At 41.7% G+C, this 16,666-nt stretch overlaps 1 protein-coding gene across 19 annotated transcripts in view; it reads right to left on the bottom strand.

Annotated features, from left to right (window-relative positions):
• Nucleotides 1–13,118: 13,118 nt before the first annotated feature.
• Nucleotides 13,119–16,666, bottom strand: part of FGGY (FGGY carbohydrate kinase domain containing) — a 395,846-nt gene continuing 392,298 nt past the window's right edge. For 4 of the 19 annotated variants that reach the window (XM_045897574.3, XM_045897573.3, XM_045897578.3 and 1 more), the window contains one exon: nt 13,133–16,605. Coding sequence is in view for 18 of the 19 variants with exons in the window: in XM_045897573.3 (XP_045753529.1) it covers nt 16,524–16,605 (82 nt within the window). In the remaining variant the exon portion in view is untranslated. Of the gene's footprint in view, nt 16,606–16,666 lie in introns of all 19 variants that reach the window. The other 15 variants (XM_045897581.3, XM_045897580.3, XM_054512848.2 and 12 more) reach the window with 7 other exon arrangements.

The following is a 16,666-nucleotide window of genomic DNA, read 5'->3' on the forward strand; positions in this document are numbered from 1 at the left end:
ATTTGGCATAACAATCAATAAACATCTAATAACTTTGCGGTAATTAGAGCTGTTCAGAAAAACAGAACCACCTCAGGAGTTCCATGTAACTGGAATCCTCAGGATGAGGCTGGTGGTGGTGCTAAAGAGCAAATTCTTGCTTCAAGTAATAGGATGGGCCTCTTTATATCTTTGTTAATTTTTACAAAGTGTGTAACTGTCCTAATTTCAGAAGAGGTCTTCAATTTCCTTACAATGAAAGTACAGTTATTTATAATAATAAAAAACAACAACAATCCCAGCATTCACTTAAGGGAACTAATCAGTGAAGGAGAAGGAGAGGAGTCATATTTTATTATGAATTCATAGGTCAGGAAAATATAACTGTGTAGAAAACATAGTCATGGGGCGCCTGGGTGGCTCAGTTGGTTAAGCATCTGCCTTTGGCTCAGTCATGATCTTAGGGTCCTGGGATCGAGCCCCACATCAGGCTCCCTGCTCAATGGGGAGTCTGCTTCTCCCTCTCCCTCTACCACCTCCCCTGTTTGTGCTCTCTCTCTCTCTCTCTCCCACAAATAAATAAAATCTTTTTTTAAAAAAACAAAACATAGTCATGAGTTTTTAGCAACTGAATAAGATAGAGAACCATTGTGCCTCATATGAGTGTATGTTATAGATAAGACCTTAGTGAAATCCCAAACCTAGAAAGGTAAGCCTATGGTGTGGCCAGGTGCAAAACTTCCTGGGGATGATTGCCAGCAGAAAAAAGCTTATAGGAGGTGGGGTGGGCGAGCTGAGGAAGTTGGTAAGGTTCCTATTTCACAAAGCTCTTCATTTCTCAGTGAAATAGGATGCATCTCCCTTCCCTATTTAAAACCCTTTGATCGCAACCCATCGCATTTATGAAAAAAAATTCAAATTCTTACCATGGTCTTCAAGGCCCTACATGACCCAGCTTCTGCTCGATTTTCCCTGGATTACTCTGCTCACACCATGATGGACCTCTACCAGTTCTTCAAATGCATTGAGCTCCTCCTACTCAGTGCTTCTTCAGGTGCTGCTCCTTCTACATGAAGTGCTTTCTCCTTGCCCTTCCACCTGGCTAATTTCTATTCATTTAATAGATTTTGGCTTAAGTTTCCCTTCTGCAGAGAAGACCACATTGACTTCCACCTCACCCCCTTTATCTTAATCATGCCTTTAATTCTTTTACATGGTATCTGGCATTTTTCTTCACTTCTGGCATTAATAACAACATATTTGTACCTTTATCTCCTTAAAGTTTATACATGGGTTTGTATACATCCATACATATATTTTCTAGCTCTTTCCACTGAGGGTCTAGAAGTACATCTAGCCTGAGAACTTGGGTTTCTAATACCTTTATCCAGTAAAAGGAGCCAGGGCTCCTTAGAGAAATAGTTGATTCTAGGGCTAGGGCAGAGAAAATGCAAGGTGAGTCTGGAGCATCTTGGAGTGACAAGAAGCAAGGAAGTGCTTTAAAAATACTGACACTTGAAAAAGACAGTAGTCAACCTGCAAGAGCTCACACAGACTAAAGCTGGAATAGTTGGAGCCAGAAAATAAATAATGATAGTATTGGATTATAACTTAAAGAATAAAATAAACGTCCATGAATCCACACTGATATAAATGATTGAATAAATAATCAGAGGAGGAGGGGCAGATGTTACTTACAGAAGAATCACAGATAGTAAATGTAGTCGCTCCCTCCCTCCAGGAGGTAGAACTGCATTCCTCTCCCTTGAATGTGGGCTAGTCTTAGTCACTCACTTCTAACTAACAGAATATGAAAGCATAAAAATAGTAACTTCACAGTAAGGAAGTGAGGTACATACAATACCTCAACTAAATGCTTAAGGTTAACATCACCAGTGATAAATCATGTTTATAGCATGCATCCTGGACATGATGTGATGAAAAAGGCTCTTCGCCCTTATATTATCCATCCAAAAGATCCATAACTCCCGTCTCTTATGAGAAAATATCAGACAAACCCACACTGAGGGACTTCCTACAAAATACCTGACCAATAATTTTCCAAGGTGTCTAGGTCATATGAAACAAAGGAAGTCTGAGAAACTGTCACAGGCTGCAGAAGACTCAGGAGATGTGATCATGATATTGTCTATTGCAACACAGTTAATAGTATTGCAGCAATGTGGATCGTTATTAATGATAAGTATGTTATGGTTGTGTAAGATGTCAACATGAGATACAAGGGGAACTTTCTGTGTTGTTTACAACTCTTCTCTAAACTGATTGCAAAGTGAAAAGTTAAAAATCTAAAACTAAGGATGTACTTATATGTTGGCTAATTGAACTTAAAAAAGTTAAAAAATATCTTCTCTAGTTAAACTATAACTCCATTAGCAGGAGTCATCCTCTGGTGATCAGTGCTGTATGCCCATTTCTAGAATAGGGGTGCATGCTGGATAGAACTTTGGGGCCTAGAGTAGGCTGCGTGTTTGATTCCTGGCTCTGTCACTTGTGGACCATGCTATCAGCAAGTTTTGTAAGCATTCCATCGAAATATCTCCGGTTTCTCATCTAAAAAAGGAATATAAAGTGGCTGTGAGAATTGGAGGCCTTATGTGTAAAAAACATACAACAGTGCAAGTTATCATTGATGCAATTCCCATTTAATATATCAACATTGAATGAGAATGAATGGTGCAAGGCTTTTTTCTTTTTCTTTTTTGTTTTTGTTTTGGCTAAGGGCAAGTCACAATTCCATCAACATCAAAAAGGGTCTGGAGAAGAGGTTCAGGGGACAGAGTAGGATGAATAGAATGAGGGCTTCATGAGGCACAGTAATGGGTTGGTATCAGGATGGCAGAAGTATAAGGATAAATTGGGGGGTGCAATACTGATATGGAAGTATGTCTGAGGGCCTGTGTTTTGATTGGTAGTGAAAGTTGACCAAGAAGAGCAATTAGCCTCATTGGGGTACATTGCCCAGGTGGCTTCTCCATGCTTCGCCGCTTTGCCCTGTGTTTGCAGGGGTGTAACCCTTGCATGCTGCATTTCTCAGCCTCCCACTTCAGCTGGTTTTGGCTGAATGCGGTCAATAGGAGACACGAGTGGGAGACTGGAGAGTAGGGGAACGGGAGAAGCCAGAGTTTTTCTTTCCTTCCTTCTCTGTCTTGGACAGCAATTCCAGCAGCAGCTACATCTCTTCCATGAACAGACCTACTGTGGTCTCAACTTCTGGCCAGGGGCCAGTAACACCACCTTTTCCTCTGTCCTTCCAGTCCAGGGTCTTGGTGCCTTCCTTCTGTAATTATTCTCTGGGCTGCCTCTTTGGCTCTCAGTTCGTCCATCGCCTGTATAACTTATCCCTGGTTTTGAAATCCCTCTTATGTATGCTCAAGTGGCTTCTATTTCCTGGTTAGACTGACAGAAACAAAAGGCATGATGGAACTCCCTGTTTTCCAGACTGACCAGAGCTCTGGGGAAGGTTTTCCAGTACTACCACAGGCAGACACTGGTTGTGGATTCCTAAGTATCAATTACACAGTCAGTGTGCCCTGAACTTGCCTGGACTTTGGGGTATTGTGAAGTTTAGAAGAAGGAGGTGCCAGTGAAAGCCTGTTTAGGATTACGCAGACACCACTGCCTCCTGGGCAGTCCCACACAGAACTAACAAATCTGATGCGAGGAGGAAGTCTCAGAATCCCAGACACAACAACAGATCCAGTGACAGGTCCTTCAGGGGTTATGTTGGTTGAGGAGCCCCTCCCGCTCAGAAACATGTCAGAGTACTGGAGCCGGAGCAGGGTATCTATACCATTCTAGCCTCTGTAAAATCTGGCTTACTCTCGCTGGGTCTTCCTACAAAAAGATGCTACCGTCATCAGCATTTTGTCTCTGGTATTCATTTAGACCACTCTTCACTTGAGCCCTCACTCTCTGTCCCCCTCATTTGGCCTCATCTCTTCCATCTATTTTTCACTTAGCCCTTGGGAATAAGAACTTGGCTTGGCCAGCTATCCTACCCTTGACCTTGGTATCTCTTCCGGGACATCATTTGGGCATTTGTCTTCCAGCTTCTCATATATCCAGCACTTTGATGAAGGACTCTACTGCTACAACCCCATTTAAGACCACACCATGGTCTCCCTTTTACTTTATTTTACCCTTGAAAATAGGAAACCAAATGAAAGGACAGAAGAGCTGATGATGAGACTGACAGCCATAGTCAGGCTTCAGTAAAGGAAAGAGGGATAGAGACAAAAAGGTGGCTCAGAAGCAGTTTGGTATGATTAGAACCTAGACTCTGAGAGTGGAAGAGGTGAAGATGCATGGGAAATCCAAGAGATTTCTTTTAAAGGAGGATAGTTATAGTAAAAAATATTTAATTATAAAGACACACTATAGCTTACAGTGTACCTAATTCATCCCTTTTAACCCCAATCTGATGGTTATATAAACATCCTCATCTGTCTGAGGGACAGCAGCAGCGACAACAGGTTTTTTTGTTTTGTTTTGTTTTTTAGGGTGAGGGGGCTTTAGCTTCTCTACAACTTCCACCAGTTTTCCTCCTTAATTCTTTGATCTGGACAGTTGACATTTTCTCATTCTTATGGAAAGGGATCTGCAAAAATAGTTTTATGACAAGCCTGTTAGGTTCTCCTTTCTACCATATTGAGTTCCTAAGAAATTTCTATATAGAAATTCTAGATTCTCTTGAAAGTAGTAGTTTGGATGCCTGGGTGGCTCAGTCAGTTAAGTGTTGGCCTTTGGCTCAGGTCATCTGCTTCTCCCTCGGCCCCTCTTCTCCCCCTGCTCCCCGCCCTGCCCCAGCTCGTGCTCTCTCTCCCTCTCTCTCGAAAAAAAAATAAAAAATCTTAGAAAGTAGTAGTTTATGTCTATCAAATATTGATCACTGCACTTAAATATATATATTTTAAAATGCTACCATTAGGTACTGTGTATTTAAAACACTACCATTCAATGATTCGGAAGAACCAGTAGTCTTATGCAGTAGTCTCAAGTAAGTCACAAATCATATATGCCTTCTTTCCATCCCCTGTAAAAATAGATCTGGCATTATTCACTTCCTCAGAGGTGGCTATTTGATGAAGAATAATGAAAGTCTTTATCACTACAGGCTGATACTGAGTTGTTATCTGCTCAGCTTAGACAGCAGACCGTTTTTAGCTAAGAGTCAGAAAGAAAATGTATCTGAAGCGTGATATTGTGAAGAATGGGTTTTGCATTCATGCAGACCTGGTCTGAGTCTTGGCTTCCCTATGTACTGGCTCTGTGACCATTGGTCATTTATTTAACTTGTTTGTGCTTCAGTTTATTCATCTATAAAAATACAGATAATAGTATATCCCTTACAGTGTTTTTTTAGAGGATTAAATAAATAACATTGTCTGATCTGGTATGTCTGGCATTTAGTGGCTTGTTATTTTTGGTGATGGTGTTTTTAAGTGTATTTCCTGAAGGATCCTCTCTCTCACTCCTGTTCCACAGAGCCCCCTCCCAGAGACAGCACGAGGTTGGAGCCATACTTTAGAATTACTTCGGCATTTTCAAACATAACAATGACAGGCCACATCCCAGAGCAATTCAGTGAAAGTCTCTGGAAGTAGAGTTCAAGCTCAGCAGGTAATTCTAATATGCAGCTGGGAGTGAGGATCACTACACCAGAGGAACCATGGATCTGAATTTGGATGATGTGATGGTTAATTTTATGTGTCAACTGAACAGGGCCATGCGATGCCCAGACATTTGATTCAACATTATTTCCTGGTGTGTCTGTGAGGGTGTTTTTGGATGAGATTAGATCTGCAGACTGAGTAAAGCAGATTGTGCTCCTAAATGTGGGTGGCTATTATCCAATCTCTTGAGGACCTGAATAGAAAAGGGCATAAGGAGAATTTGATCTCTCCTGGACTGAGTGAGCTGGGACATTTTTCCTCTTGCCCTCCCACTGGGATTTATACCATTGGCTCTCCTGGTCCTCAGGCTAGAGTATGCCACCAGATTTCCTGAGTTTCCAACTTGCAGAGAGCAGATTGTGGGACTTCTCAGCCTCCATAATTATGCCAGCCAATTCCTTACAATACATTGCTTTACATACACATATACATTTATATATGTATATATACATGTGTATATATATATGAATATATCTTTATCTACATCTATATATACTATTGGCTCTGCTTCTCTGAAGAACCCTAATACAGATAACATTCTTATGATCCTTTGTGCTCTCCAAATTCGAGTAAACAACCTATTCTTCTTCTCTGGTAAGAAACATGAACCTCCATTTCCCTAAAACAGTAGTTACAGTTGGGTATCACCCTAGATTCAGGTCCAGGGTGGAAGGATTTGGCCAAATATATTTGTATAAATATATGTACAGTATGTTGCAGCGTTATCTAGTGGAGTAAAAATTAAGTCATGTCTATATTTAGGGGCCACTCATGGATGTTTACGTATTGTGATATGTGTATATTAATCCATTATAGTCATTACTTTTTTTGATGCAAAAATTTTCCTATCTTTGGCCAGTACAAAACCCTTCATGTTGGTTCTAGTATTATTTTAATATGATCTAATAGTCTTTGATAGCACTTATCCAACATTAACTACTATTATTATTATGATAGTATTATACTTACTGGTACATGGACTATCATATTCTTGAAAATGAAGGCTGTGATTAAAATAGAGTCTGAGAAACAATGACGTTTAAAACACCAAGTTAAGTTTTTATACAAATGCCAAAGGGTTATGGGGAGAGTAAAATAATAAGGAAATGCTTAAAAGGGGCACACATTGTTATCTTATGCTACATTTTCAGTCATAAAGGATTTTTTTTAACCACTTCCCTACCAACTCAATCACCTTTATAACAAAGTCAACATTGTATTTATTTCCTGTAGATTTTATAAGCTCCCAGAAGTTTCCTGGTAAGCCCCTGTATTAAAAAGAGCAGGTGATATCAAGGCCAAATGCATGTTCCTGACATAAATAGCAGGAAGTCTATGAAGTGTTTGTTGTAAGAGGAGTAGGATTGAAGCATATGCTTGAATATCTATAAGCACAATATGTCCCACAGCACTGTAGAACACCTGTGTAGAACAGCTAAGCCATATGTTTCTGAAATCATACTTTAAAAATTACTATGTAGATGTCAAAAAGGAAAATGCACATTTGCTCAAAAAATAAACACATGTTTGCTATTAACATAACTCGTCAGGGTTTCTTCAAATCTTTTTAAATTGTAACAAGTTTTTATCTTGTAGTATATGCCAAAATGTCTTCTAAAATCATGAAAGTATAACAAACTGAAAATCTTAGAAGCATATTGTCAAAAGGATGATATTAAAATTTCTCTACAATATTGGACTTCAACCAGCACGTTTTTATGCAACTCATGGAATTCAGTATTAAAAACTCCATGGGTCACAAAAGAGCCAATGTTAGATCTGTTCTTTGGTATTTGCTTAGTCTCATGCAAAGAACTTTCTACTCCTTTTAGCCAAAGCCTTAACATTATGTTAAGGTGATCTGTGATGTCTGTGTGCAGGAAGGGGAGGTTAAGAGGGATGAGGGAGATGTCTTCAGCCTGCCATATATGGCTAGGGATTTTCCTACCTGGAATATATAACAGATAAGAGGAAGATTTAAAAGTTAGAATAAATGGAAATACTAACTTTAAAAAGATCACAAAGAAATGCAGGATTGTATTATTAGTATTTGACACCTGCTATCCCAATGGTTTGATTTATGGTGCTTCTAGAGCTATGATTTAATTTAACTTAAAGGATAATTTAAATGAAAGACTTCTTACAATGTATTTCCAAATTGAGGTCTTCTTGGAGCCTATTTTTAATGACTAGCTTAGACACTGATAATTAGTAACATTCATTTGTAAGACATTATTCGATAAAGCAGTGAATATATAAATTGATATAGTAAAGTAGTGAATAGCATTTTGTTTCTATAATTAGGTAAAACAACCAAATTTCATTTAGTAGCCATTAATTTGCTGAGTAAACCTCCTATTCACAGTTAACATGAAAGAAAACATTCATACAACTCCGGTCAAAACATTATGACCTCTTGGTTAATTAGGGTCCAAATTACTGGGGTGGTTCTATATGAGTACAATGAGATGCTCTGTACAAACTTTTGATGGAATAAGTCTGGGATAGGCTTCACAACTTACCTCTCTCTTGGAGATTCACAATGCACATGACTATTCTAAGATATTCTGTAATAACAAAGCCTATTGAATTCACTGTTTCCCAAACTTAGTTGACCATGGCTCTTTTTTCCCAAGGAAAACCTATCATTATTCTGGTAAAACATGTTGGCTTCCCTGTGCTCCCTGATTTCATTGGAATAGCCACATGCCCAGTCCCAGTGCATCATGAGGTCTCTAAGCCAGCCTTGGAAATCCCTAGTGACAGGCCAGTGATGCACAGTCTGGCCAGGGAGACCTAAGGAGAAGTTCACTTAGATTAAAAAAAAAAAAAAAAAGTGGTGGCATGGAGAGAAGTTTTTATTATGCTTTGGATGCTGTTACCTGAAAAACAGCATACCTCTAAAGGTTGCAGCATATTTCTTTTTTTTTAATTTTAATTTAATTTTATTTTTTTTAACATTTTTTTTTAAAGATTTTTAAAACTTATTTATTAGAGAGAGAGTGAGAGAGAGAGCTCAAGAGGGGGTAGGGTTAGAGGGAGAAGCAGACTCCCCGCCGAGCAGGGAGCCCGATGTGGGACTCGATCCCGGGACTCCGGGATCATGACCTGAGCCGAAGGCAGTCGCTTAACCAACTGAGCCACCCAGGCGCCCAGGTTGCAGCATATTTCAATCAGGAAGTGACAAACTTGAGGTCAAAGGCTGGGGGAACTGAAGGATAAAAGAGCTTGGATCTCTGATGGAATGGTTGAATCCACAAGTCAACTTAAGGACGGCTTGTCTATTTCTTATAAAGGAAATAAATATCATATAAGCCACTATGGGGAAATCCTGGCATAGAAATGCTACTGATTTCCTGTGAGGTTGAGCATTCGGTGCATGCTTGTGGGGAAAGGACACATGACGGGTTGTTCAGGGCTCAGACCATAGGGCTTAATTTAGCTACAAGTCTTTCCTGATGCAAAACTAAGCCTGTTGTTCTGATCATGGCAAAGTTGGCCTCATAGGGGTCAGTGTGGCTCACACTGTATTGGGTGTATCAGTCAAGATAGAATAGATTATGCAGAGGTAAGAAACAACCTTAAAATCTCCGTGTTTTCCACAACAGAAGTTTATGTCTCACTCAAGCTACATGTTCATTGTGGGCTGCTAGGGCACTCTGCTTTGAGTCATCTTCACTCTGGAACCCAGGCTGAGGGAGAAGCCCCATTTGGAACATTGCTAATTGTTCCCATAACAGAAAAGAAAGCTCTGGGGATTCACGCTCTGACAATCAAAGACTTGGTCCAGAAATAACGCCCACCATCTCCCACAGCTCATTAAACAGAACTGGTTACAAGATCCCACTTAACCACAAGGGGCCCAGGAACAGGAAACAGAGAACACCCACCATCAACTGCTATCACTCACATCAGAATGGTTGGCATAGCTATACAAGTTTCTAGTCAGAAAGTATGCTTGAGTACCTTGGATTCTTTCTGGGAGGTTTGGGCAAAAATAAGGCCCAGGTTGGCGGCTAGAGAATTATAGGGAACTGGATTTGGCATTTGCTAAATGTTAGATAATGTATCAGGATTCCATCCAAGCAGCCTAAAATTCAAGGCAGGATTCTAGCCCTAGGAGGAAAACTGGAGGGCCAATGAGACACTTACCCTTGGTTTCTATTTGCTGAGTGCAGGGCAGTAAGCCTTCCGTATGATTTAACTTGAGACAGGCCTTTCTGGGGCCAAGTAGGATGGGAGAGATGATTTTAAGTCAGAGAAGCAGGAAGGAGAATTTAACCAACCTATGGTTGAAGGAAAGCCAGGGAGAGTTTCAGAAGTCAAACTTGAAGGAAGTAGTGAGGTCAGAAATAAGAGAGTAAGTAAACAAAGCATGAGCTCAGGAGGATTGCAGGTATAACGTGTAACGTGAAATGTAACGTGAGGTGTGGGCTTTGACGAGTGGCTTAGGAATAATGTAGTGAACCATGTGAGAGGACTCACCATTTCTCTTGCTTTGTGACTAGCAAAGATCATGGCACAATTTTAAGGGGTCATGCTGGATTTGACAAATATATATTTATATTTTAGGGGAGAAGTCTATGATTTAGTGAGGCTCCAGGTGCCCAGGGGCTAATGGCAAGATGAATTCCAGACCCATTGGCAGGAAGAGTTGGGGCTGGTCTGAACGGGATACATATGGCCTGCCTCAGTCTGGGCTACCTCAGGGATGGAGCAGAGCTGAATCTTCCAGCAGAAGATGTTCAGTACCTATAGCTGAACAGATCTCAGACAGGCAGGGCTGGACATGCAGGGCTTTCATCATTTCTGGATGAGCCTTTGCAGACAGACCTAAGTTCCTGGCATCCTTGGGCCTCTTGAAGTGCCTATCAACTCTGCTGCTCATTGGCACTGAGCTCGAAATTTCTGTGGAATCTCTTTCTGTGTATGTCCCCTCTCCCTTGAGCCTAATGCTGGCCCCTTTGTGCATCAACAGGGACTGTTCCAGATCTCTTGACATTGTAAAAGCTCAATAACTGGTTGGTTGTTGATGATGGAACACAGAAGATGTACTCATAGAAACTGGATATGAAGCTGTCCACCTTGACCTGAAGCAATGCTTCTAGAAAACTGCTAATGAGAAAAATGGATTGGTTGAGGAGAAAAACTGGCATTTGTTGTACTTCTGTTTTATATGAGGCACTGTGCCAGGCCCTTCGAAACATCATCCCATTTATTCCTCACATCAGCCATGAGGCAGATTTTCTTTCCTCCTATGTTATAGGCTAAGAAACAAAGATGCACAGGTTAACTGGCTTGTGTGAGTTCACATACCATGCCAATTACTAAGTAGGGAAGCCGAGAAGAAGGACTCAGTGACTCCATGGCTCAAGGCTCACTCACTTTACCATTCTGCTTGCCAAGAGAAATAACATAGTACTTTGATCAACCAATGAGATCAGAAGGGGCCTCCTAGATATTTATACATCTGCTAAAGAAGGGAACCGTGGAGGAGAGAGCAATTAGCAAACTAATGAATCATCCCCTGTTGCACAAATAAGCTAATTGAATTTATTTAGGAAGAAGCAGTGGAGTCATGCTGCCTCCGTGTTCCAGCCACACAATCTTAGGCCAGTCACTTAAACTCTCAGAGCCGTGGTTTTTGTTGTTGTAAGATGGGATCCTACTCCTTGCCAGGCCTCCTTCACCAATTTATTAGGAGGAGTAGCTGAGGTAATGTATGCGCAATCGATATGAAAACAGCAAAGACATATTCCAGTGGGATGCATCATCACCAGCTTTGTCTAAATATCAAACATTTTCCACTTCAGATGTGTTAACGTTGTACAGCAGGGAGCCAGGCTTACCCCAGATTTTTAATAAGAAAACACTTCTAATGAGGCTTTGGGCAGGACTTAAGTAAATAAAAATAAGGTCCTTAGAAACACTTATTTTAATACGTAATTTTAAGTGATGATCTGTGAGGAATGGAAATTGACCATAAGATTCCAGGTGTGTTAATGATACAGAAACCTGAATTTATTAGCAGTAACGTTTGTTTTTATTTTAAGTTATCTTTGTTTCGTGACTTCGTACAATTGTCAAATATCCAGAAGCAATGGGTAAAACATCCTTTTTAAAAATGTACTTTTTCTTTTTAAGTTCTCCCTCTAGAAACTGGAAAAGGGGGGAAAAAGCTTTTTATATTTGACTCCCTCCTATTACTGTCAGTAGCAGTTAAGTGCATTTATGGAGACACAAGGCAGCACAAAGATTCCTCTGTGATTCATCAGAAGGCCCATCTTAAGTATAATTACATTACACAGCTCCACTCAGTCATTAGTTTCTTGTTTAGCGACAATGTCCTTCATTTTAAATCCTTTGATGGTAATTATTTGTAACTATGCCCTTGAATTTTGAAAGCATGTGCACTGTGGCCCCGCTCAACAATGGGTATTTCTGAACTAGGACGCAATTGGCTTCCCCTAAGGGACCATACGGGAAATGGTCTGGAACAACACTGAAAATTTGCGAAAGGTTTCGGAGCTTGAGCTACAATCCAGAATGAAGGTGTGTGGTTATCCGTATGGGTGTGCAGTAAAAACCTAAAAGCAACTTGTTAGGTATAAGGCATGATTTTCTTAACCCTTAATGGATGATGGCCCATTTTCAAGTCTTTGGCATTGCCTAAATGAAGGCACATTAAAATGCATCATAGACTGGCCCCAAAGTAAGGTACATGTGAGATATTTCTAGTCCTCCTAGTCTTCTTTGTGCAGCAAAATATCTTGTGTTCATGTGTTTATTCACTTATCGAGCACCAGGTGTGCTGGGCACTGTTCAGGTGCAGAGGACATAGACCCTAAGGGAGTCGGTGCCCCACACAAGAGCTCACAGGTCAGTGGCAGGAAGGACAAACAAACAAACCCAAAGAACCTGATTATCCTCAGGCCTGGGAGAAATAGTGGATCATGATAACATTTCAGCTTCTTCCCAACACCTGCTGATTTGGCACCTCCTCACAGCTTGGAGTTTCCGGGATGTCCTACCGTGTTTTTGCTGCTCCCTTTGGAACCTCTACCCCTCTATCCCTCTACTTCCCAGTGCAACTGGCAACCACATGGACGATGCTCTGAATATAAAGTCCAGCGCCCAGTCTGGGTCTCCCTAAGAGAGGGCATCCTTCTAGATGCCTCATTTGGCCCTAGACACCCAGCACACTGTGGTGTCGGGTCTGTGGGTTACAGCAGCTCTGCACCATGTCAGACCATTCTGCCGTTCTTGTCTTTTATTCCCTGCTTCCCTTTCCCTGCTTTTGTTCTCTTGGGCTCTTTTGAAAGCCACATTTATGTTCTTCACATATGGCAAGTATTTTTGGTCAAAACTAAAACCTATACAATGTGTTCCTTGGCAGAAGGATTCGTTAAGCAACGCTGGCTTCGACTTGAAAGAAAAGCTTTCAGTAGGCAGCAAAACAAAACAAAAATCCCACAAACCACTCTGGCCACATTGTAACTCTTATTCATAAAAGCAAAATATACTTATCCTTCACATGTGTGCATTCAATAAAGCCCCCTTTCCCAGTGCAAGAAGGTGAGTGTTGGAGTCATTAAAATTTTTGTTCTCAAGCTACACATCGTTCTAGAAATCCACATAGACACTTACATTTTCCTAACACACTGGCTTTGGAGTAGGGACCAGAATTATTTTCTCAGGAATTAACCCTCCTGCCAGATGGCCCAAAGAGCACACTGTAGAAGCGGTATTTGTGGAGCCTATTACCTGCAAGGCACCATTCTAGGAACCTGACTAGGTTCCTCACTGATTCCTTACCACTAACCCTACAAGGTAGGTAGCAGGATTATCCCATCGATGGACGGGGAGACTGGGGCCTAGAGGTTAAGAATCTTGCCCAAGATCTTTCAGCCCTTCTATCAGGCTGCTCTTCACTTTTGAGATGCCAGAGGCTTCCTAGTGTTCCCATAATCTTTGCCTATCTGTGTATGTTTTCCTTTTTCTATAGAGCCGGGGGAACCCAAGGTCAGGTCCGGGCGGGACAGCAGTTGGCCCTGGAGCATAGGGGACCCACAGCATGCACACGAGCTAAAGAGCAGGTGCTGGGGCAGAATTCCTCTCCAGCTGCCACAAGGGGGTGACCCCCGAAGCTCTGCATCAGGGCGAATCTGAAGTTGAATACTATCTCTACCACTGGGGGACTCTGGACAGAGCCTCACCTTCTCAGCTGGGACGTGAGGTTAGTGCTGCCTGCCTCTCAGCGCCGTAGTGAGAGAACACAGAGGAAAACAGGTAGCGATTCTTCATTCCCCTGACCTCTGTGCTCCTGCCGCGCACGCAGCTACTGCGTTCACTCCTGCTTTGCCGGAGCAGGCCCAGGCCTGTCCCGTGTCGGAGTCAGTGCCCATCAGCTTTAGCAGTTGAAGCCTGTCTGGCCGTGGTCCTGACCTCGTGCCTGAGTCCTGCTGTTCTCGACTTTTCCTCTGAGGTGCTGAGTCTGACTCCCCAGTCCTTCTCCATCTCCAGCCTGAGTGCTGGCTGAGGTCTAGCTGAGTGAGCTCACCCACACCCACCTTCAACCTGGGCGGTGTCCAAGATGTCGATATCCTTTGGCTACCATAGAATACTATTGTAGAGCTGGCCTTTGCAACTGGGTGGGGTCATCCTATTCAGTAATTTTTATGGTAAATGTTCTGAGCATCGTCTAGGTACCAGGCCCTGCAAAAGATAGGCGTGGCCCAGGCAGCTGAGCTGAGTGCCTTATGTATATCATCTCTGTGAATCCTCACTATCATCTTGTAAAGTAGGAACTATTAATATCTTCATTTTTATTTTTTTTATTTTTTTTATTTTTTTTAAAGATTTTATTTATTTATTTGACAGACAGAGACCCACAGCTAGATAGGGAACACAAGCAGGGGGAATGGAAGAGGGAGAAGCAGGCTTCCTGCCGAGCAGGGAGCCCGATGTGGGACTCGATCCCAGGACCCTGGGATCATGACCTGAGCTGAAGGCAGACGCTTAACGACTGAGCCACCCAGGCGCCCCAATATCTTCATTTTTAAAAATGAGGGAGCTGAGTCTTAGGAAGGTTGAGGGTCTTTCTCAAGTCACACAGCTAGGAAGAGGGAAAGCCAGGCCCTGAGTCCTGAGCCTGGGCTCACAGCCCTTACACCATGCTGCCATCCCTTCTACCTGTCAACCCTCTGCTACTTCCTCCTTTTCTGGGTGTTGGATCTTCTTCACGGCAGCAGCAGGGACCCTCTTTTATGGGAGGGTCTCTTACAATGTCCTCTGATGGATTTCACTTGTCTCTCTCTCTCTCTCTCTCTCTCATTAAATGGGGACCTCTGGGCCCTGCTTTTATTTAACCCCTGGGCTCCAGTGCTTTGCACAATACCTGGCACAGAGTAAGTACTTCAAGATGTTTGTTGACTGACTCACCGTGACCTTTTCCCCCTACCTGCTGAAGTTTGTATGTCCTCTCTCCAAACTCATCTGACTTCCCACAGCTCTAGAATCAACATTAGTGGTTACTCTTGGGTCTGAGATGGCATGTGAGTACGTGTATACATATGTGTATGTCTGTGTGTGTTCATGCATGTATTATGGTATCAATGAAGGAACTATCCTTTGTTGTTGGTTTTTTTTTTCAAATACTTGTCTACATCAAAAGCTTTTAGCCATTGTGTTTCTTTAGTTTCCTTTAATCTGGAAGCTTTCCATAGCCTTTCTTTGACTTTATGACATAGATATTTTTGAAGAATATAGTCCATTAAAAAATAGAATGCTGCCCATTGTTGGTTTGTCTGATTTTTTTTTTTTTTTTTTTATGATTAGATTCAGGCTATGCATTCCCAGCCAGGCTGATGCTGTGACCTCAGGCTCTCACATCTGTGGGCCCATGATGACCATCTACCCATTTGAAATTAATTTTGATCACCCAGTCAAGATGCTGTCCCATTTCATCCCTGTATAGTTAATGTCATTTCTCCTCTTGTAACTAATAAACTATCCGTGAGGAGACATTTTAAGACCATACATACATCCTATGACTTGTCAAAATTCCCTCCTGGATCCGTTCACAATTCCTACCTGTACCTATTTTTAATATGATGATTGCAAGATGAGGATTCTGTCATTAAATGCAATATCTGGTTCTAGACTGGATCCTGTCCAGGAAGGGAAAAACTGCCCTGAAGGACTTGGGAGTTATTGGCAAAATTGGAATACGAATAGAAAATTAAAGTGCTCTATAAAAGTCAAGTCTCTCAAACAACTCAAAAATTCGTGTGTGTGTATATACATATACGTATACGTATATGTGTGTGGAAAGAATGTACAAACGATATAGCAAACGGGGTGAATAGTAAAAGGTAGTTGCGTGGGTGTTTCTGGTTATCATCCCTATTCTTGCCACTTATCTGTAAGTTTGAAATTATTTCCAAATAGTAAGTTAATAATAAGCTTTCAGCCACCTATAAAATAAACATTAGATTTCCTACCTCTAGCCATGCAAGTCTTTCATTTAATGGCTGCCACTGACTCAGTCAACAAGTGTGAGCTTCACCTGGACTGACTGAGCCCCAAGGTCTAGTGGTAAAGGAGACCCTCTGACCCTGTGTGAAACTTCTGTCTTTCTGGTGGTGTCTGCAGAACCTGCCAACTACATAATGGTAGTATTTTGAAATGGAAGAGTCTAGTTCTGGTTGCACATGTCTCGGTTGTCTTTATTAAAAGACGATACAGAAATGATGAAGTGATACCTAAAGGATCGCGGATATACGATGAGAGGACAGAGGTCCCTGAGGCAGTGACGCAGGACCCTCTGGCACTGGCACCTGCAAGCTCTCTTCAGTCTCCCTTCATGATTGCTGCATATTCCTTCTGGTGTTCAACCAGCTTCAGGAATACTTGATATTTCTTGTCATAGTATCTGTGGGAGAAAAATGAATATGTTGAATGATCTCAGATAAAATCGTTATGCAGCTTCCCCC

This window comes from Mirounga angustirostris, unplaced genomic scaffold (assembly GCF_029215605.1).
Source record: "Mirounga angustirostris isolate CCGP_5_RB_7025 unplaced genomic scaffold, mMirAng1.0.hap1 SCAF_4, whole genome shotgun sequence".
Lineage (NCBI taxonomy): Eukaryota > Metazoa > Chordata > Mammalia > Carnivora > Phocidae > Mirounga > Mirounga angustirostris.